Source organism: Lontra canadensis, unplaced genomic scaffold (genome assembly GCF_010015895.1).
Source record: "Lontra canadensis isolate GAN:19392208 unplaced genomic scaffold, GSC_riverotter_1.0 scaffold86, whole genome shotgun sequence".
NCBI lineage: Eukaryota > Metazoa > Chordata > Mammalia > Carnivora > Mustelidae > Lontra > Lontra canadensis.
This window is the reverse complement of record NW_022631080.1, coordinates 1,925,699-1,944,667: the sequence shown is the minus strand read 5'-3', so window position 1 is coordinate 1,944,667 and position 18,969 is coordinate 1,925,699. Positions and strand designations below refer to the sequence as shown.

The window sequence follows — 18,969 nt, the reverse complement described above, 5'->3', positions numbered from 1 at the left end:
ACATTTATAAATTTGTGTAGAAAACCAGAATTTCAGAAAATGCTATTCATATTTATTGCTGAATTCCTGAACTTGGGATATCTCTCCTTATAAATATTGTGTGACATAATAAAATGTTATGGATAAAGACTGCCAAGTAAGGAATCCTTCCTCTTGTCAATCTCATTGTCTGTTGGTTTAGACCAATGCTGTCCAATATTGCAGTCACTAGCTGCATGTAGTTATTTAGTTGTAAATTTAAGTTATTATAATTACATACGGGTAAAAATGCAGTTTCTCATTTACACTAGCCGTATTCCAAGTGCACAGTAGCCACACATGGCTAGTGGCTATCGTATTGGATAATGCAGATATACAATATTTACATCATTGTAAAAAGATCTATTGGGCAGTGCTGGTTAGAGGACCTCTGTAAAGCAGACTCTGTGTTTGCAATGATTTCCTTCATGTTCATAGAGACATGTTCCCACAGCAGGGTATGAGGTGAGAGGTAGATCATCAGTAAAATTATTGGAATTATTTGGAAAATGGTATTCCCTCAGATGCTTTTTACTGAAGCTAACAACCCAAATCCAAATAGCTTATACCATCGCTTCTTAAAGCATGTTCCATGGACCGGCAGCATTGGCACACCCTGGGCATTTGTTAGGCCCCTCCCCAGACAGATTATAGGACATATTCTCCACATGATTTATATGCATATTAGAGTTTGGGAAGCACTGGTTAAAACAATAAGGATGTCTTTATCTTGTATTACGATACAATCACCGGTGAAATAGCTATAGGTTAAGTCTATGACCCTGTTGTGCCATCAAAATCCCAGGTTCTTTCATTTTTTTATTGGAATATAATAATAGTGTTATATGAGTTTCAGGTATAGATTAAATGATTCAACAATTCTCTACATTTCTCAGTGCTCATCAAGCTACGGCGTGCTCTTAATCCCCTCACCTATTTCACCCATCCCCTCACCCAACACCTCTGGCAGCCAGTGGATTTGATTTCTGTATTTAAGAGTCTGTTTTTTGTTTGTCTCTTTTTTTTTCCTTTGTTCATTTTTTGTGTGCCTTAAGTCAACATATGGCTGAAATCACGTGGTATTTGTCTTTCTCTGACTGGCTTATTTCATTTAGTACCATACCCTCTAGGTCCTTTGAATTTATTGGTTTTGCAAGCTTCCCTCTGTCTTCAGCCAGTTTTACAATTGGAACTTGGCTGCAGCATTTCCCAGTGTCATATCCTGACATGCTTCTGGCTCTGGATTTTGTCAGGACTGTCTCCTGTCTAGCACTAGTTTATTCCAGTTCCACTGTTCTCTTTCTACTGCCAATCATGTATTTTGCTTCCTTTTCTTTTTGCTTTTACAACCCTTTCAAAATGACCACTTGAAAACCATAAAATGAAACCAAGAAAAATGCAAATTCTTTTCTTGCCTATGGATGATAGATTTTTCTTTTATGAATTTGACAAATTTCCCTAATTTATTTGCATCTTTGAAATGTTGGTTGGAAATGTAGAATTTCTTTCTTTCACTTCAACAATATTTTTACTGTATTTTATTTTAAAGATTTTATTTATTTGTGAGAGAGAGAGAGTGTGTGCGTGCGAGCGAGCACACAGAAGGAAAGTGAGAGGGAGAAGCAGACTCCCTGATGAGCAGGGAGCCTGATGCAGATGCAGGGCTCAATCCCAGGACCCTGGGATCATGACCTGAGCTGAAGGCAGACACTTAACTGACTAAGCCACTCAGGCACCCCTCAATAATATTTTAAATTGAACAGTCTCAAAGTATCGTTTTCATGGAATAAAAACTCTTATATCAGCAACTTCATATGACCCAACTGAATGCAGCCTCTGATCCATAAAGAAGGAAGATAAGTCAAAGTTAAGAGCATGGATTTGGGTGACAGATAGTTGAGCATTTAGATACTGTCTTAAGTTGTCACTGAGACACCTTAGGCAAATTCTTTAAACTTCCCCAAATCCATTGTCCTCAGAAATAATGTAACAGTGGTATTATTTACTTGAATAGTAATAATGAAGACCAAATGTAATTATTTGGTGTTTTTCAAACACAAGTCAATCATATTCCACCTTCACAATTCCTTCCATGTCTGCATTTTTTACCATTACATATTTAATACTTTCAGTTTTTACTTAACCTCATCCTAAGCTGTGTGATTTTATATATGCATTAAAATCATATGTAGACTTACTATATGTGTGTGTGTGTGTGTGTACAAACATGCACGTATACATATTGCATGGCCATATAGATATATGCCAAGCATATTAAAATAATTTTGTAAGTTTTCCCTGTGCCACAAAAATCATTCTATGAACCACAAATGGATTGCATATCATCATTTAGGATCCACTGAAATAGTGTATTTTATGCTTCCTAACAAGAGTAACACACATAAAGCATTGAATTCATGTTAGCTGAAATAGTTAAAAATTCATTTTAAACAATGCCTTAACCCAAGGGTTAGTAATCACCCTCAACTTTCTACAGTTACCCCTTCTTATGCCACATTTAGAAAAGGGGCATTTGTATTGTACAGTCTTCTAAACAGACCTTGGGATAGCGGTGCCTCCTCATGGTTGCTTCTTCCATTGCTCAGGCATTGCCACGAGCCACTCTTCATTTCCCTGCTACTCTCTCTGAGTAACTCTGGCCTGTAATTCACCTGCATATATCAATGCTATTTCTTTGCAGGGCTTAGTGAGCTAAGGAAGCACAGCACCTTTTACTACTTGTTAACTCCTTTCGTAAATCACCTACACAGAAAGTTGAAAGTAAGTACTGACGAGACATTACTGAGTCATTAGAGTAAAGTAACAACATTGGAAAAGCAAAAAAATTTTTGAATGTTAAAAATAATTGTTCTTAAAGTCCAAAGGAAAGCCATACAAAGTTGAGCTCTTCACACATGTTCCCCCCACGTGGACATCCTAATCAATAGGAGTTCCCAGCAGAGATATGGAAGTTGGTGAATATTTGTTGAACAAAATGTCTGAAAGTTAAGAAAGGCAGTAAATAATATTTTAAAATGAAATTCCTTATTGATTCTAACAAACGTGTGTTATACTTGAAACATTTCTTCAAGTTTAAATAACAATGCGGGATTCTTCAGCTTTGGAAAGGTGAGAATTTTAGCTTACGGTAGTGACAAATTGGACGGAAAAACAAAAACAAGGAATGATACTGTAGCTAATTCTCATGAAATCTTATTAGCATCAGGTCAGTTCCCACAGGGCAGACTGAACCAATCAAGTGAATGATTTATGAACCTTGTAATGTGAGGATGGTATTCTTTTTCTGAGGAGCTTAAGCAACTTTGAATTTTTGCTTTCACTTAAATGGATGCTTTTTCATCCGTGTTGCTTCCCATAAAAAGAAGATGTCCACTTTTTTTGTTTGATAAATTAAACCTCATCCCCATGGGCTTTTGATTGCAGGGTGCCTCAGGGAACATCTGTCTGTGAAAGGTAAAAGGCCAGTAAATGGTGCAGTCCAGATTATATTGAACACTCAATTTTGTGTGTATCACGTGTATTTAAATGTGCTGACTAATGAAAATTTCTGGTGAAGATCATATAAATCAGAATAGTAAATTCCTAATTCCAATTTTGTCTTCCTTCTCAGCATGCATTATACTGTGAGCTCCAAAAATGCTTCCAACATGTCTTCCTAAAGAATATTTACCTCAAAATAGGTATTAACACTTCTCATTTGAGTCTCAAATTTTTGTTGAATGGATGAAATAACCTCAAGTTTAATTTTCATCTTTACCATGAAGTTGTGTGATTGAGAGGCAAGATATTGTCCCATGTCCCTGATGCTGGAAATCTAAGTGAGAAGATTTAAGAAGTTGGATTTAGGGGGCGCCTGGGTGGCTCAGTTGTTAAGTGTCTGCCTTCAGCTCAGGTCATGATCCCAGGGTCCTGGGATTGAGCCCCACATCTGGCTCCTTGCTCAGGGGGAAGCCTGCTTCTCCCTCTCCCACTCCCCCTGCTTGTGTTCCCTCTCTCTTGGTGTCTCCTTCTGTCAAATAAATAAAATCTTTTTTAAAAAAGTTGGATTTAGGGCATACAACCAGGCTTTAAATTCATTATCCAGCGCACTGTTGTTTACATCTTTGTAAACAATACGTCTCTTTCACTTATCTGTTTCTGTATAATGAATGACTCCAAAATGTTGTGGCTTAACACAATAATTTTTAATTACATCATGTCTCTGTAAATCAGAAATTTGGGCAGGGCTCCTATTCTATGATTCTACAGTTGTAATTCTACCATTGTAATATGGCTGAGGTCACTCTTTGAGCTGCGTTCAGCAGGAAGCTCAAATTTTAAGATAGCATTTTCTCCTCTAGAGTCACGCTCAACATGGTCTTTCATTGTTCTGTAGTGTAGCCTGGTCTTACAGCATGGCAGGTAGGTTCTGGGAGAGAATATAAATGCTTCCTTTTTCTCTTACAGCATTTATACTTGGGACTCCTAGTGTTACTTCTGCCGTATTCTACTGATCAAGTCAAATTAGAAGTCTGTTCCATATTCCTGAGGATGGGACATAGACTCTTGGGAAGAGTGGCAACGTATTTGTGGCCATCTTTAATCACCATACATATTAAAGTAACAGAGATGTAAATGAACAGTTGCCAGGATATGCTATTAGTTCAGTTATCAGAGATGGGTTATACTTTACTTAACATGTTCACATTTAATTAGCTATGTGAAACTTCCTAAAAATTGGGATGTGTGAACCATAATAAGTCAGAGAAAGAAAAACTTCAGAGGTCATTGATCATGGGCTTGGCTTCCCTTATTTCTTAATGTTTAATAGATGCCAAACAATGTGAACATGTCATAAATTACATAAATGTCAACAGTTTTGTCTTGCAGGTTTAATAATAGTAAGTAAAGTTGTTTTGATAGAGGTAATAATAGACATCTTTCAAATTTTCAGTTTACATAAAGTTCTAATGGATCTCCAGAATCAGCAACTCAAAGAGTTAAATGATTGGCTAACCAAAACAGAAGAGAGAACAAGGAAAATGGAGAAAGAGCCCCTTGGACCTGATATTGAAGACCTAAAACGTCAAGTACAACAACATAAGGTTAGTATATTTTATGCTATTTGCTTTCTACTGGAGAATAAATTCCATGTACATATGTGTATTACATACGTACATACATATATACATATATCATGGTTTATAGGTAGGAAAGAAAGCCTCAATTAAGAAGAGTTTTAAAGTCTTTCTTTCCTGATATTTTTTGGAGTGTTTGTTTTTTCAAATACAGCATTCTCTGGCTTTCATGTTTGAAAAAAAAATCAAATGTATTCCTGGAGGAGAACAGTGCTAGATACGTGATTTATTAAAGTTTTGGTTCCTTGGAAGAGGGACTTTGTAGGGATTACTCACAATGCAAACTTAACTAATAAGACAAGATTTTTTTTTTTACATTTTTACCTTCAATTCATAGTCTTAGAACAGGCCAATCTTGTTTAAAATGAACACCTGTAACATTGCTTTTCTATAAAATACAGGAATCCATCGTTTGTAATATTTCCATCTTTTTTCAGTTTATTTGTACATTTATGAATTATGCTCTTTGGTTGCCAGAAAGCATTTGTTTCTGTGATTAGGATTTCTACAGGAATATTTCTTTTTTTTCTCTTCAGCATCCATGTTTTTAAATGTTAATTGACATATAACATTGTATAAATTTTAGGTATATAAGTTAATGATTTGAAATTTGTATACACTAAAAAATGATCAACAAAGTAAGTCTAGTTACCATCTGTCACCGTACAGAATTAGGCACTTTTTAGAAAAAGATTTATTTATTTATTTGACAGACAGAGATCACAAGTAGGCAGAGAGGCAGGCAGAGAGAGAGGAGGAAGCAGGCTCCCCGCTGAGCAGAGAGCCTAATGTGGGGCTCTATCCCAGGACCCTGGGACCATGACCTGAGCTGAAGGCAGAGGCTTTAACCCACTGAGCCACCCAGGCGCCCCTAGGCAGTTCTTTTTCTTTTTTTTTTTTTTTATCTTGTGATAAGAACTTTTAAGATTGACTCTCCTGGCAACTTACAAATATACACTACAGTATTATAGACTGTACTACCATGCTGTATGTTATCTGTATGTACATCCAGATGACTTACTGTTTTCTAACTGGAAGAAAACAGTAAATACTTCGTGACTCACTTCAACCACCTGGCCCACCCCCTAACCCCCCTCCCCTCTGGCACCCACCATCAATTCTCTGCATCTGTAAGTTCTGTTTTGTTCATTTGTTTGTTTCTTTGAGTAAATACCCAGAAATGAAATTGCTGGATCATATAGTAGTTCTATTTTTAATTTTGTGAGAAACCTTCAAACTGTTTTCCATAGTGTTTGACCAGTTTACTTTCTTACCAGCAGTGCACAAGGGTTCTCTTTTTTCCTACATCCTCGTGAACATTTCTTATTCCGTATCTTTTTGATAATAAGCATCCTAACAAATGTGAAGTGATAGCTTATTATGGTTTTGATTTGCATTTCCCTGATGATGAGTGATGCTGAGCATCTTTTCATGTGCCTGTTGGCCATCTGGATGTCTTCATTGGAGAAATGTCTGTTCAGATTCTCTGCCTATTTTAAAATCTTATTGTGTTCTTGTTGATGGGTCATATAAGTTCTTTATGTATTTTGGATATTAACCCCTTATTATATCTATGATTTACAAAATATTTTCTCCCTTTCTGTAGGTCATCTTTTCATTTTGTTGATGGTTTCCTTTGCTGTGCAGACGCTTTTTACTTTGATGTAGTCCCACTTGTTTGTTTTTGCTTTTATTACTTTTGGTTTAGAGTCAAAATTTTTAAAAAATCACCAAGACTTCTGTCATGGAGCTTACCATCTAGGTATTCTTCTGGGAGTTTTATGGTTTCAGGTTGTACATCAAGTCTTAATCTATTTTGAGTTAATTTTTGTGTATGGTATAAGATAGTAGTCCAGTTTCATTCTTTTAAATATGGTTCTGCTATTTTCTCAACACCATTTATTGAAGAGAGTATCCTTTCTTCATTATATATTCTTGCTTCCTTTGTTGTGAATTAACTGAATACATATTCATGGGTTTATTTCTCAGATTTCTACTATATTCCATTAATGTTGTCTCTGCTTTTTTATGCCAAAACCATACTGTTTTGATTACTATAGCTTTGTAATATAGTTTGAAGCCTGGGAGAGTCATGCCTCCAGCTTTATTCTTCTTTGTCATCATTGCTTTGGCTATTTGAGGTCTCTTATGGCTCCATACAAATTTTAGGATTGTTCTATTTCTGTGAAAAATGCCATTGGAATTTAGATAGGGATATTGAATTATATTAGATTATATATTATATTATATATCCCTATCTAATTATATTAGATAGGGATAACATTGAATTATATTAGGGATTGCTCTGGGCAATATGGACGTTTTAATATTAGTTCTTCCAATTCATGAGCATGAAATATCTTTCCATTTACTTGTGTCTTCTTCAGTTTGTTTCATCAGTATCTTAGTTTTTAGTATACAGCTCTTTTACATTCTAGGTTAAATTTATTCCTAGGTACTTTATTCTTTCTGAAGCAGTTGTAAAATTTTTTTTTTAAATTTCTCTTTCTGATAGTTTGTTGTAAATGTATATAAATGATTTCTGTATATTGTTTTTGTACCTTGCAACTTAACTGAATTTATTAGTTCAAATAGTTTTTGGTGGTATCTTCAGGATCTTCCATAGACAAAGTCATGTTGCCTGCAAATAATGACCGTTATTTCTGATGTGGAGTTTTGAAGGTGCTTCATTCTTTTTTTTTTTTTTAAGATTTATTTATTTGACAGAGATCACAAGTAGGCAGAGAGGCAGGGGGAAGCAGGCTCCCCCCTGAGCAGAGAGCCTAATGTAGGGCTCGATCCCAGGACCCTGGGATTATGACCTGAGCCAAAGGCAGAGGCTTTAACCCACTAGGCCACCCAGGCGCCCCTGAAGGTGCTTCATTCTAATAACCATCATAAAATTAACTCTGGGTTTTATTGTAGGAACAAGAGCTTGATTAGTCCATAAAGACACACACATGCGCGCACACACACACACACAGTTACCTTCATAATTGGTCCAGGTTAGGCTTGTCAGGTTTAGGAAATAAAAATACAAGAAGCTTAGTTAAATTTAATTTAGATAAGCAGCAAACATTTTTTTTTTTTAGAAACTGCAAATGTTTAATAATGGGTGAATAGTTAACTGTGATATATCTACATATTGAAATTTGACTTTAAATTATGTTAATAACATAGACATAAATATAAGATAAGGTTAAGTATGGAAAAAAAGTCGAGATTCAAAACATCAAAAATTTACATTGATTTTTCTCTGTAGCAATGAATAGCATTTAACATGCTATATGGCTTGCTTATTTATTTATTATATCTGTTTCTTTCCATTACAGTATAAGCACCATGGAGGCAGAGTTTGTCAATTTTTTGGTGCTGTAATTTTTTTTAACTATTAATTTTTTTCCATTTTTTTTTAATTTTTAATTTTTTATAAACATATATTTTTATCCCTAGGGGTACAGGTCTGTGAATTGCAGGTTTACGCACTTCACAGCACTCACCATAGCACATACCCTCCCCAATGTCCATAACCCCACCCCCCGTCCCAACCCACCTCCCCACAACAACCCTCAGTTTGTTTTGTGAGATGAAGAGTCACTTATGGTTTGTCTCCCTCCCAATCCCATCTTGTTTCATTTACTCTTCTCCTACCCCCTTAACCCCCCATGTTGCATCTCCACTCCCTCATATTAGGGAGATCATATGGTAGTTGTCTTTCTCCGATTGACTTATTTCGCTAAGCATGATAGCCTCTAGTTCCATCCACGTCGTCGCAAATGGCAAGATTTCATTTCTTTTGATGGCTGCATAGTATTCCATTCTGTATATATACCACATCTTCTTGATCCATTCATCTGTTGATGGACATGTAGGTTCTTTCCATAGTTTGGCTATTGTAGACATTGCTGCTATAAACATTCGGGTGCACGTGCCCCTTCGGATCACTACGTTTGTATCTTTAGGGTAAATACCCAGTAGTGCAATTGCTGGGTCAAAGGGTAGTTCTATTTTCAACATTTTGAGGAACCTCCATGCTGTTTTCCAGAGTGGTTGCACCAGCTTGCATTCCCACCAACAGTGTAGGAGGGTTCCTCTTTCTCTGAATCCTCGCCAGCATCTGTCATTTCCTGACTTGTTCATTTTAGCCATTCTGACTGGTGTGAGGTGATATCTCATTGTGGTTTTGATTTGTATTTCCCTGATGCTGAGTGATGTGGAGCACTTTTTCATGTGTCTGTTGGCCATCTGGATGTCTTCTTTGCAGAAATGTCTGTTCATGTCTTCTGCCCATTTCTTGATTGGATTATTTGTTCTTTGGGGGTTGAGTTTGCTAAGTTCTTTATAGATTTTGGACACTAGCCCTTTATCTGATATGTTGTTGGCAAATATCTTCTCCCATTCTGTCAGTTGTCTTTTGGTTTTGTGAACTGTTTCCTTTGCTGTGCAAAAGCTTTTGATCTTGATAAAATCCCAATAGTTCATTTTTGCCCTTGCTTCCCTTGCCTTTGCCGATGTTCCTAGGAGGATGTTGCTGCGGCTGAGGTTGAAGAGGTGGCTGCCTGTGTTCTCCTCAAGGATTTTGATGGATTCCTTTCTCACATTGAGGTCCTTCATCCATTTTGAGTCTATTTTCGTGTGTGGTGTAAGGAAATGATCCAATTTCATTTTTCTGCATGTGGCTGTCCAATTTTCCCAACACCATTTATTGAAGAGGCTGTCTTTTTTCCATTGGACATTCTTTCCTGCTTTGTCCAAGATTAGTTGACCATAGAGTTGAGGGTCTATTTCTGGGCTCTCTATTCTGTTCCATTGATCTATGTGTCTGTTTTTGTGCCAGTACCATGCTGTCTTCATGATGACAGCTTTGTAATAAAACTTAAAGTCCGGAATTGTGATGCCACCAACCTTGGCTTTCTTTTTCAATATTCCTTTGGCTATTCGAGGTCTTTTCTGGTTCCATATAAATTTTAGGATTATTTGTTCCATTTCTTTGAAAAAAAAGGATGGTATTTTGATAGGAATTGCATTAAATGTGTAGATTGCTTTAGGTAGCATAGACATTTTCACAATATTTATTCTTCCAATCCAGGAGCATGGAACATTTTTCCATTTCTTTGTGTCTTCTTCAATTTCTTTCATGAGTACTTTATAGTTTTCTGTGTATAGATTGTTAGTCTCTTTGGTTAGGTTTATTCCTAGGTATCTTATAGTTTTGGGTGCAATTGTAAATGGGATAGACTCTTAATTTCTCTTTCTTCTGTCTTGTTGTTGGTGTAGAGAAATGCAACTGATTTCTGTGTATTGATTTTATATCCTCACACTTTACTGAATTCCTGTACAAGTTCTAGCAGTTTTGGAGTGGAGTCTTTTGGGTTTTCCACATATAGTATCATATCATCTGCAAAGAGTGATAGTTTGACGACTTCTTTGCCAATTTGGATGCCTTTAATTTCCTTTTGTTGTCTGATTGTTGAGGCTAGGACTTCTAGTACTATGTTGAATAGCAGTGGTGATAATGGACATGCCTGCCATGTTCCTGACCTTAGTGGAAAAGCTTTCAGTTTTTCTCCATTGAGAATGATATTTGCGGTGGGTTTTTCTTTTCTTTTTTTTTTTTTTTAAGATTTTATTTATTTATTTGACAGAGAGAGATCACAAGTAGGCAGAGAGGCAGGCAGAGAGAGAGAGGAGGAAGCATGCTCCCCACCAAGGAGAGAGCCCGATGCGGGGCTCGATCCGAGGACCCCGGGATCATGACCTGAGCTGAAGGCAGAGGCTTTAAACCTCTGAGCCACCCAGGCGCCCGCGGTGGGTTTTTCATAGATGGCTTTGATGATATTGAGGTATGTGCCCTCTATCCCTACACTTTGAAGAGTTTTGATCAGGAAGGGATGCTGTACTTTGTCAAATGCTTTCTCAGCATCTATGGAGAGTATCATATGGTTCTTGTTCTTTCTTTTATTAATGTGTTGTATCACATTGATTGATTTGCAGATGTTGAACCAACCTTGCAGCCTTGGAATAAATCCCACTTGGTCGTGGTGAATAATCCTTTTAATGTACTGTTGAATCCTATGGCTAGTATTTTGGTGAGAATTTTTGCATCTGTGTTCATCAAGGATATTGGTCTGTAGTTCTCTTTTTTGATGGGATCCTTGTCTGGTTTTGGGATCAAGGTGATGCTGGCCTCATAAAATGAGTTTGGAAGTTTTCCTTCCATTTCTATTTTTTGGAACAGTTTCAGGAGAATAGGAATTAGTTCTTCTTTAAATGTTTGGTAGAATTCCCCCGGGAAGCCATCTGGCCCTGGGCTTTTGTTTGTTTGGAGGTTTTTGATGACTGTTTCAATCTCCTTACTGGTTATGGGTCTGTTCAGGCTTTCTATTTCTTCCTGGTTCAGTTGTGGTAGTTTATATGTCTCTAGGAATGCATCCATTTCTTCCAGATTCTCAGATTTGTTGGTGTAGAGTTGCTTATAGTATGTTCTTATAATTGTCTCTATTTCTTTGGTATTCATTGTGATCTCTCCTCTTTCATTCATAATTTTATTTATTTGGGTCCTTTCTCTTTTCTTTTTGATAAGTCTGGCCAGGGGTTTATCAATCTTCTTAATTCTTTCAAAGAAACAGCTCCTAGTTTCGTTGATTTATTCTATTGTTTTTTTGGTTTCTATTTCATTGATTTCTGCTCTGATCTTTATGATTTCTCTTCTCCTGCTGGGTTTAGGCTTTCTTTCTTGTTCTTTCTCTAGCTTCTTTAGGTGTAGGGTTAGTTGTGTACCTGAGACCTTTCTTGTTTCTTGAGAAAGGCTTGTACCGCTATATATTTTCCTCTCAGGACTGCCTTTGTTGTGTCCCACCGATTTTGAACCATTGTGTTTTCATTATCATTTGTTTCCATGAATTTTTTCAGTTCTTCTTTAATTTCCTGGTTGACCCATTCGTTCTTTAGAAGGATGCTGTTTAGTCTCCATGTATTTGGGTTCTTTCCAAATTTCCTCTTGTGATTGAGTTCTAGCTTCAGAGCATTGTGGTCTGAAAATATGCAGGGAATGATCCCAATCTTTTGATACCAGTTGAGACCTGATTTAGGACCGAGAATGTGATCTATTCTGGAGAATGTTCCATGTGCATTAGAGAAGAATGTGTATTCTGTTGCTTTGGGATGAAATGTTCTGAATATATCTGTGATGTCCATCTGGTCCAGTGTGTCATTTAAGGCCTTTATTTCCTTGTTGATCTTTTGCTTGGATGATCTGTCCATTTCAGTGAGGGGAGTGTTAAAGTCCCCTACTATTATTGTATGATTGTCGATGTGTTTCTTTGATTTTGTTATTAATTGGTTTATATATTTGGCTGCTCCCACGTTAGGGGCATAGATATTTGAAATTGTTATTTCTTCTTGTTGGACAGTTCTTTGAGTATGATATAGTGTCCTTCCTCATCTCTTAGTATAGTCTTTGGCTTAAAATCTAATTGATCTGATATAAGGATTGCCACTCCTGCTTTCTTCTGATGTCCATTAGCATGGTAAATTCTTTTCCACCCCCTCACTTTAAATCTGGAGGTGTCTTCGGGTTTAAGATGAGTTTCTTGTAGGCAACATATAGATTGGTTTTGTTTTTTTATTCATTCTGATACCCTGTGTCTTTTGATTGGGGCATTTAGCCCATTAACATTCAGGGTAACTATTGAGAGATATGAATTTAGTGCCATTGTATTGCCTGTAAGGTGACTGTTATTGTATATTGTCTCTGTTCCTTTCTGATCTACTACTTTTAGGGTCTCTCTTTGCTTAGAGGACCCCTTTCAATATTTATTGTAGATCTGGTTTGGTGTTTGCAAATTCTTTCAGTTTTTGTTTGTCCTGGAAGCTTTTAATCTCTCCTTCTATTTTCAATGATAGCCTAGCTGGATATAGTATTCTTGGCTGCATGTTTTTCTCGTTTAGTGCTCTGAATATATCATGCCAGCTCTTTCTGGCCTGCCAGGTCTCTGTGGATAAGTCTGCTGCCAATCTAATATGTTTATCATTGTATGTTACAGACTTCTTTTCCCGGGCTGCTTTCAGGATTTTCTCTTTGTCACTAAGACTTGTAAATTTTACTATTAGGTGATGGGGTGTGGACCTATTCTTATTGATTTTGAGGGGTTTCTCTGAACCTCCTGGATTTTGATGCTTGTTCCCTTTGCCATATTGGGGAAATTCTCTCCAATAATTCTCTCCAATATACCTTCTGCTCCCCTCTCTGTTTCCTCTTCTTCTGGAATCCCAATTATTCTAATGTTGTTTCGTCTTATGGTGTCACTTATCTCTCGAATTCTCCCCTCGTGGTCCAGTAGCTGTTTGTCCCTCTTTTGCTCAGCTTCTTTATTCTCTGTCATTTGGTCTTCTATATCGCTAATTCTTTCTTCTGCCTCATTTATTCTAGCAGTGAGAGCCTCCATTTTCGATTGCACCTCATTAATAGCTTTTTTGATTTCAACTTGGTTAGATTTTAGTTCTTTTATTTCTCCAGAAAGGACTTTTATCTCTCCGGAGAGGGTTTCTCTAATATCTTCCATGCCTTTTTCAAGCCCGGCTAGAACCTTGAGAATTATCATTCTGAACTCTAGATCTGACATATTAGCAATGTCTGTATTGATTAGGTCCCTAGCCTTCGGTACTGCCTCTTGTTCTTTTTTTTTTGTGGTGAATTTTTCCGCCTTGTCATTTTGTCCAGATAAGAGTATATGAAGGAGCAAGTAAAATACTAAAAGGGTGGCAACAACTGCAGGAAAATATGCTTTAACCTAATCAGAAGAGATCCCAAATCATGAGAGGGGAGAAAGGGGATAAAAAGAGGTTCAGAAAGAAAAAAAAAAAAAGGAAAGAAAGAAAAGAAAATGAATAAAGAAAAAATATAAAAAAGAAAAAATGTATATATATTAGATAAACTAGTTAAAAAACGTTAAAAAAGAAAAGGGTAAAAGTTAAAAAAATAGCAGAAGAAGAGAAAAAAAAATTGAAAAAGAAAAAAAAATTAAATTAACTACAAGTCTAAAGAATCATGTGGAGAAAGCCAGGAGTTCTGTGCTTTGCTTTCTCCTCCTCTGGAATCCCGCTGCTCTCCTTGGTATTGAAACTGCACTCCTTGGTAGGTGAACTTGGTCCTGGCTGGATTTCTTGTTGTTCTTCTGGGGGAGGGGCCTGTTGTAGTGATTCTCAAGTGTCTTTGCCCCAGGCAGAGTTGCACCGCCCTCCAGGGGCCAGGCTGAGTAATCAGCTCGGGTTTGCTTTCGGGAGCTTTCGTTCCCTGAGCGCTTTCTGTAGAGTTCCGGAGGACGGGAATGAAGATGGCGGCCTCCCAATCTCCGGCCTAGAGGAGCCGAGAGCCCGGGGCCCCACTCCTTAGAGCGTCCTCAGAGAATAGCGCCCAATTACTCCTGTCACCCTGGCCTCCGGCCGCGCTCCGAGCTGACGGAGCCTGCGACCGGCTCAAGGTAATCCCAAGCTGTGAGCTCACTCCTCGGCTCTGTCTCTGTAGCCGGCTTCCCCGTTCTAATACCTGTAAGTTCTGCGACCCTCAGACACCCCCAGTCCTTCTGTGATCCTGCGGGACCTGAGGCCACGCTGACCCCGCGTGGTCTTCACTCCGGTTAAGCCTCTGGAGTGATGTTCCTCAGCGGAACAGACTTTTAAAAGTCCCAATTTTGCGCTCCGTTGCTCCGCCGCTTGCCGGGAACCGGCCCCTCCCCCCGTGGTCTATCTTCCCGCCGCTTTGGATTCACTTCTCCGCCAGTCCTACCTTTCAGAAAGTGGTTGATTTTGTGTTTCTAGAATTGCTGTTCTTCTCTTCGATCTCCCGTTGGATTTGTAGGTGTTTGTAATCTTTTTTTTTTTTTTTTAAAGATTTTATTTATTTATTTGACAGAGATCACAAGTAGATGGAGAGGCAGGCAGAGAGAGAGAGAGAGAGAGAGAGAGAGAGAAAAGCAGGCTCCCCGCTGAGCAGAGAGCCCGATGTGGGACTCGATCCCAGGACCCCGAGATCATGACCCGAGCCGAAGGCAGCGGCTTAACCCACTGAGCCACCCAGGCGCCCCAGGTGTTTGCAATCTTTAGATAAGCTATCTAGCTGATCTCCCACTACCTGAAGTAGTCTCAGCCTGCTACTTCTCCGCCATCTTGACTCCTCCCCGAAAATACTGTTTTTAATGCAGGTATGTCCCAAACTACGTATTGTTTATATGAAATTCAGATCTTTGTTGGCATCCTGGATTTGATCTGACAACTATACTTAGATTCTGTTGTTCCTGGATTTGTGGCTTTGAAAGGGAATATCTGTTCCCTCAACTCATTTTTCCCAAATCTGCATCTCACTCAACTTAATTCTCTTTTTATAACATTTTGTCAGAGCTAGTTTCATACTCTGTGTGGATGCAAGATACTGTTATTTCCTAAGTCCTGGAGTTCTTTACTTATTTAATGAGCTTCTGGTTCATGGGATTAGCCTTTCCTTTTGCTGCCCCCACAGCTGTCCTTTGGCCATAGTAGTTTACAATCAAGCAATTTAGGGAGAGCTCTAGCCATAGTCATCTCTATCCATTGCACTATTGGGGAAAAATAAAATGTCAACTGTATTCTAATTTTCATGTGAAAATTATGATGCAAAGATGTTAATTTGATCATGTAGATATATATTTTTTTTATTTTTTTAAGATTTTTTTAAATTTTATTATTTTCAGTGTTCCAAAATTCATTGTTTATGTACCACACCCAGTGCTCCATGCAATACATGCCCTCCTTAATATCACCACCAGGCTCACCCAACCCCCCACCCTCCTCCCCTCCAAAACCCTCAGTTTGCTTCTCAGAGTCCACAACCTCACATGGTTCGTCTCCCTCTCCAATTTCCCCCAACTCACTTCTCCTCTCCAACTCCCAATGTCCTCTGTGTTATTCCTTATGCTCCACAAGTAAGTGAAAACATATGATAATTGACTCTCTCTGCTTGACTTATTTCGCTCAGCATAATCTCGTCCAGTCCTGTCCATCCATGTTGATACAAAAGTTGGGTATTCATCCTTTCTGATGGAGGCATAATATCCCATTGTATACATGGGCCATATCTTCTTTATCCACTCATCTGTTGAAGGGCATCTTGGCTCTTTCCACAGTTTGGTGACCGTGGCCATTGCTGCTATGGACATTGGGGTACAGATGGCTCTTCTTTTCACTACATCTGTATCTTTGAAGTAAATACCCAGTAGTGCAATTGCTGGGTCATAGGGAAGCTCTCTTTTTAATTTCTTAAGGAATCTCCATACTGTTCTCCAAAGTGGCTGCACCATCTTGCATTCCCACCAACAGTGTAAGAGAGTTCCCCTTTCTCCACATCCTCTCCAGCACATGTTGTTTACTGTCTTGTTGATTTTGGCCATTCTAACTAGTGTAATGTATCTCAGTGTGGTTTTGATTTGAATCTCCCTGATGGCTAATGATGATGAACATATTTTCATGTGTCTGTTAGCCATTTCTATGTCTTCTTTGGAGAAGTATCTGTTCATGTCTTCTGCCCATTTTTTGACATGATTATCTGTTTTTTGAGTGTTGAGTTTGAGGAGTTCTTTATAGATCTTGGGTATCAGCCCTTTGTCTGTATTGGCATTTGTGAATATCTTCTCCTATTCTGTGGGTTGCCTCTTTGTTTTGTTGATGTTTCCTTTGTTGTGCAGACACTTTTGATCTTGATGAATTCCCAGAAGTTCATTTTCCCTTTTGTTTCCTTTGCCTTTGGAGACATGTCTTGAAAGAAGTTGCTGTAGCGGATGTCGAAGAGGTTACTGCCTATGTTCTCCTCTAGGATTTTGATAGATTCCTGCCTCACGTTGAGGTCTTTCATCCATTTTGAGTTTATCTTTGTGTATGCTGTAAGAGAATGGTCGAGTTTCATTCTTCTATACATAGCTGTCTGGTTTTCCCAGTACCATTTATTGAAGAGACTTTTTTCCCACTGGATATTTTTTCCTGCTTTGTCGAAGATTAATTGACCATAGATTTTATTTATTTATTTGAGAGAGAATGAGAGAGAAAGAGAGGGCATGAGGTGGAGGAGGGTCAGAGGGAGAAGCAGGCTCCTCACTGAGCAGGGAGCCCAATTCGGGATTCGATCCCAGGACTCCAGGATCATGACCTGAGCCAAAGGCAGTCGCTCAAACAACTGAGTCATCTAAGCACCCTGGTTATGTAGATTTTAACTGAACATATGATAAAGAGGTTAGATCTAGTGCTAGACCTCAAATGGGACCACATTTCATGTGTAAATCACACGCTCCCTTGGCCTACACTGGAAGTTTCATACAGACAGTTTCTGTATACACAAATGGCTTCTCTGTATCTGAGGATATTTGCTGCCACAACAGAGTTTCAGCCAGTTTGAGGGTGGGAGGGAAGCAGTGCTGCCACAGCTGCCATGAATTAGCCAATAAGGAATGGGAGATGCTGGATAAGTCCCCCAGAATCCTTACCCCACAGTGAGATAATTCCAAGGTGTTTCTTAATTCCCACAGTCTCTCAAAGGTTTCCCAGCAACACTGAGCCCCAGGTGTCCAGGAGATAAACTGTTTCACTTTCCCACTCTCATAATACCTCCTGAGAAATCACTTCCCAAATAAACTCTTTGTGCCCAAATCCTTGCCTTAAGGTATATTTGGACAGGAGCTCAACCAAGGCAAACTTCTTGCCCTGGAAGCCAGAGTACTCTTCAGCTTTGCCACTAAGTAAGTGCGCAATTTTCAGAAATTACTTAATTCTCGTGTTCTTCCCATCTTCCCATTGGAAGTAATGTGGATTTTAATGTTACCATTAGTTTTTGAATGTGAGGCTTTTCAGGAAAGGGCAAGACTAAATCTGGTAACACTGAGGATCAGAGGGAATAAGGTTGGCACTGAATGCCTGGAGCATGAGCAGGAAGCCAGGAAGCCAGGACTCCAAAAGGAAAGTGGCAGAATAGCGCGAGGCTAACCTTGAGTGTGAATGACTTAGGGCAACTATAAGGAAATGTGTCAGCTTGAAACCCTGAACAGACCCTTCATTCATCATAGACAGGCCATCTAGTATCTCATATTCTGACAGTTACCTGAAATGTTTTGCATTTTACTCTGGAAGATATAGAGTGAATGGAATGGAAAATATTTGACTAATATTGTCATACAATTTGAATAGATTCCCCATTACTTGAAAATGTGCCATTTCTGATGAGTATGAAATTGCTTTGAAGAGAATAATCTGAAACAAAAAGCAAGAGAATTATATGAAAGTTGATTATGTAGTCTTTTACATCCAGGACTTACTCGTATAAGTGCATAAAAAGAAACAGAAGGTATTGGTTTGCTGGCCCTGAGAGTGAGGCCAACATCTACCTTTAACTGTTTAAACCTACTTCAGGTTATATATTTATAAAATACATATAAATGTTATATATATTTTATAAAATTAAAATAGGGGAAAAACATAGCTAAGGGATAGCCTAACAATTGATATAACTCTTTTGTTACTTGACATAATTACAGGGAGAGAAAAACGATTTAACAAAATCAAACAATTTATAAAGAAGTTGAGTTCATTTATTTATTTTTAAGTTTTTATTTAAACTCCAGTGTAGTTAACTTCTTAATTCCCATCACCTATTTCATCCATCCCTCCACCCACCTCCCCTCTGACAACCATCACTTTATTCTCTATAGTTGAATTTATTTAAACGGGAAACCTACTTTCTTAAAAGTACACACTAAAAGGAGTGGTTTTTTTTTTTGTTATTCTTGCCATGCTT

The 18,969-nt window shown here is 38.1% G+C and overlaps 1 protein-coding gene across 4 annotated transcripts in view; it reads left to right on the top strand.

Annotated features, from left to right (window-relative positions):
• Positions 1-18,969, top strand: part of DMD (dystrophin) — a 2,197,254-nt gene that overhangs the window by 715,056 nt on the left and 1,463,229 nt on the right. For all 4 annotated transcript variants that reach the window (XM_032883124.1, XM_032883125.1, XM_032883122.1 and 1 more), the window contains exon 12: positions 4,973-5,123. In XM_032883124.1, coding sequence (XP_032739015.1) covers positions 4,973-5,123 — 151 coding nt within the window. The remainder of the gene's footprint in view (positions 1-4,972; positions 5,124-18,969) is intronic.